We start from the raw sequence: 3,645 nt of genomic DNA, 5'->3' as shown, positions 1-3,645 counted from the left end.
CTTTGTTGTTGAGGGGAGCTGACTTGTCCACTGTAGGATGTTTAGCAGCATCCCTGGCCTCTACCCACCCGTTGCCAATAGCACCCTTCCCATAGTTGTGATAACCAAAAAAATGCCTCCAGACATTGCAAAATTCCGTGGAGGCAAAATCACCCCTGGTTGAGAACCACTGCTCTAGAAAACTGTGAAATGGGGGAGTGGGAATCACTGTCTCCATTAGACAGATAAGAAAGTTGAGGCCCAAAGAGGTTTTACAGTATTTTAAAAAATTATATACCTCATTTTTCCATTGTTATCTATTCATTTATGATTTTAAATATACAGTGCTCTACTGTCCTTGCATCTTTTTAAGCCATCTATTAATATATAAGTGGATATATAGAAGCAGAATGAATTTAGTTTCTTATTTAGTTTGATCAGTTTCTGGAGTGTTTTAGCTAAGTTAAATCTTACTGGAGATGTTGGGCTACATAGCATAACAATCATTTAAAAAATAAACAAAATACTTCTAACAAGATTTGGCAGGGGGAAACTCTAATCGGATACTTGACATTCTGGTTAATTACATGTTGAAATACCAAATCTCTTGCTTTGTTCAAAATGTACACTTTACCTCCCAAATTTGGAGCTGGCTGGCCTTATTTTTCCGGTTGGATTGTTATTTGTGTCATGAGGGCAGGACTAAACCTCGCATTCTTTTGTATCCTGTCGTGTCCAGTATGGCTTTAAATGAAGGCAGCCCAGCAGGGTGTGAACAGAGTAAAGGCCAGGACCTGGGACGCAAATGGAAACAGGTGAGGACTGCTGTCAGCTGATGCGTTTGAAAACACAAACTTCTAGGCTGCCTTTCAGAAAATCCTCTAATCTGTGTTTGGCCCTGGCGGCTCACCAAAGGATCGAGGACAGCAGGTTGTGGTGCTGGCCGGGGAGGACTGTGTGTCCCCTCCCCAGATCCTCTCCATCTCTGGGGCTTACTGTGCTGGGGGCTGGGATCACAAAAGAAAGAAGACATGGCCTGAGAGTCTCACAGTGTGGTGGGGTGGACAGACACATAAACAGACAAGAGCAGTGCAGTGTGATTCGTGCCATGATGGGGGTGGCAAAGGGTGCTCTGGGGACCCTGAGAAGGGAGTGCGGGAAGACTTGCTGGGAGAGGTAACATATAAGCTGAGCCTGAAAGGACAGGTCTCAGATGCACCAAGTGTGTGCCCATCTCTTCCCTTTTACCTTCACATGCCTGGTAAATGTCACCTCTTCAGGAAGGCCCTCCTTGACTGACCCCTTGGAAAGTAGACTCTCTAGCCTCCCAGTTTTATTTTCTTCGTAGCCCCTCTCAGCAGCTGGTCTTGTTTATACCTGTCTACCAGCTTGTGGCCTGTGGCTCTCCTCCAGAGTGAGAGTTCCAGAGACCGTGATCCTCTCATTCCCTGCTGTGGCCCCCGTGAATACCCAACACCTGTGGGGTGAAGAGGAGGTTTGCCAGGCAGACGAGGGTAGAGTTGAGGAGTGGGGAGGGGGAGGGCACCTCTAGAATGCATCGGGCAGGTCAAGGTGACAAGGACTGAAAAGGGTCCTATGGCTCTGGCACCAGGGTGGAAGATGGTGGAGGGGGTGAGTCTGAGGTGCAGATGGGAGGAGGAGAAATCTAGATAACGCCCTGGAGAAGTTACACTGAGAAAGGGAGCAGAGATGTGCGGTGGGAACTAGAGGGACCACTTGTTCATGGATGGGTATAATCACGATCTTTAATAGGAGGGAGACCAGAATGTTTTTAGACTAAGGGTCAGGAACCAATGGAGACCAAGGAAAGAGGGGAACCCCTAGAGCAAGGTCCTAGGTGAGGAGGATGAGGAGAGGGGAGGGGAGCACAAAGGCCTGGTGGAAGCCTTTCTCTCTGACGGCTGGAAGGTGCCTGGTCCATTGCATTCAGAGGGAGGGGAAATGCATGGGTGCCAGTTACAGATGCTTGGTGCACAGGATGGGGGTGTGGGGGACAGGATGTGGTGGTCTGAACTGTCCCTGTCACTGGCAGCAAGGCCAACTGCTGTTAGGGGCAGGGGAGAAACGGAAAGTGGTTGGATAGGGGCTGGGGTCGAGCAGTGAGTATAGCTAGGGAGGGAAGTAGGTGAAGCCAGGAGGGGCAGGTAGGTGGGGGGAAGAGGCAGGTGACAAGAGGCGAGTAAGGAAAATACGTAGTGTGATTGTGAACATTCAGGGAGGGTGGGAAAGACATCAGGGTGTGGTGTGAGAGTGGGGCATCTGATCTTCAGATTTCAGAGTGGGCAGTTGGGGATGATGTAGTCCAGGCTGTGGCGGTGAGGGCTGGTGGCTAAAGTGCAGGGAAGGGTCATTAGAGATGAGGAGGTCAAGGAACTCCGTAGCCACATGCTACATGGGTCCCCCAGGAGGGCAGCAGGGCTTGGGGTGAAGGAGCCAGAGGGAGCTTCCAGGAATGAGGGAAAGTGCATGTGAGATTGAACAGGGAGGAGGTATGTGGGCAGCAGAAGGCAGGGGGGTGGCTACACAAAGGCTGGCCAGGGGAAGAAAGCGGGCCACCACTGTCCTGAGGAACAAGAGGTCGACCAGGTTTAGTGAAGCAGGAGGTGGAGGGTGGGAGTGCTCCTTGACAGGGGCGGGGGCTCCTGGGAGCATCGGGGGAGGGAGCAGGAAGCCAGGATCAGGGCTGCGGCCACGGAAGGACAGATGGCCTGTGTTTGCAGCAGAGGATGTGAGGCTGGGGTTGGCTGGCCTCCAAGCTCCCAGGGGGCCCCTGCTGAGAGTCTGTGGGCTCCAGCCCGTGGGCCGAATGCTTTGCTTCCCTCCAGGCAAACACACTTGGAAAGGAGTCTGGACATGAGGAATTGAGAGACCCCGCCCCTCGTGGGAAACAGCTGCCCACTTGGGAAGAGTCTGGGCCTCTCTCTCCACCTGGCTTTCGAGACCCTGGACCCTCGGGAGGCCTCCGTGTCCCTTTTCCTCAGAAGGGCAGGCCTGCCTAGCCCAGGGAGCACACCGAAGGGCGCCTCCTCGAGCACAGTTTAGGGACAAGGCAGAAATTCCAGAAATTCCAGATTCTTTGGGGGGCCTTGGGGGGGCTCAGGTCGGGAGGGGCCTGCTCGGCTCCACCGCCAGAGGGCGCCCTCGGCCCGGTGGGCGGCCAAGCGGCCGTCTGGGGGCGCTACCAGCTCCCTGCCCCAGCTCCGCCCTAGAGCGGTGGGCCGCCGGCACCGGCCCCGAGTGGCCCGCGAGGGCGGGGCCAGGGCGGGGCGAGGCCGAGCCGGAGCTGAAGGGCGGGCCGGGGGCGGGGGAAGGAGCCCGAGGGGCGGGGCGGGGGCCGGCGACTTCTCTCCCTCCCTCCCTCCCTTTCTTTCTTTCTCTCTTTCTCACTCTCCGGTCTTTTCTTTGCCTCCGCTGCCGGCCGAGGAGGCGGGCTCTGCAGCCTTTGTTGCCAGCGGACTGAGCGTAGCCGCCCGCCGGGCCGGAGTCCGGGCCCGGGACGCCGGGAGCTGCACGCGGGTCGGGCATGTCCTGAGCCGGACCCGGGACCGGGCAGCGAGCGGACGAGACGCGAAGAGTGTGCGCGCGGGATCGCCCGGCGGCCGCCCGGCACCGGCCATGCCCGGCGGCCCGAATCCCCGCAGCCCC

At 56.1% G+C, this 3,645-nt stretch overlaps 1 protein-coding gene across 1 annotated transcript in view; it reads left to right on the top strand.

Annotated features, from left to right (window-relative positions):
- Positions 1-3,615: 3,615 nt before the first annotated feature.
- Positions 3,616-3,645, top strand: part of ADAMTS7 (ADAM metallopeptidase with thrombospondin type 1 motif 7) — a gene marked incomplete at both ends in the record, with an annotated part of 56,862 nt that continues 56,832 nt past the window's right edge. The window contains one exon of the mRNA XM_082834567.1: positions 3,616-3,645. This exon is cut by the window's right edge and continues 70 nt beyond it. Coding sequence (XP_082690693.1) covers positions 3,616-3,645 — 30 coding nt within the window.

This window comes from Leucopleurus acutus, assembly GCF_964270905.1.
Source record: "Leucopleurus acutus genome assembly, chromosome: 1".
Lineage (NCBI taxonomy): Eukaryota > Metazoa > Chordata > Mammalia > Artiodactyla > Delphinidae > Leucopleurus > Leucopleurus acutus.
The sequence above is the reverse complement of the archived record's forward strand: the minus strand, read 5'-3'. Positions and strand labels throughout refer to the sequence as shown.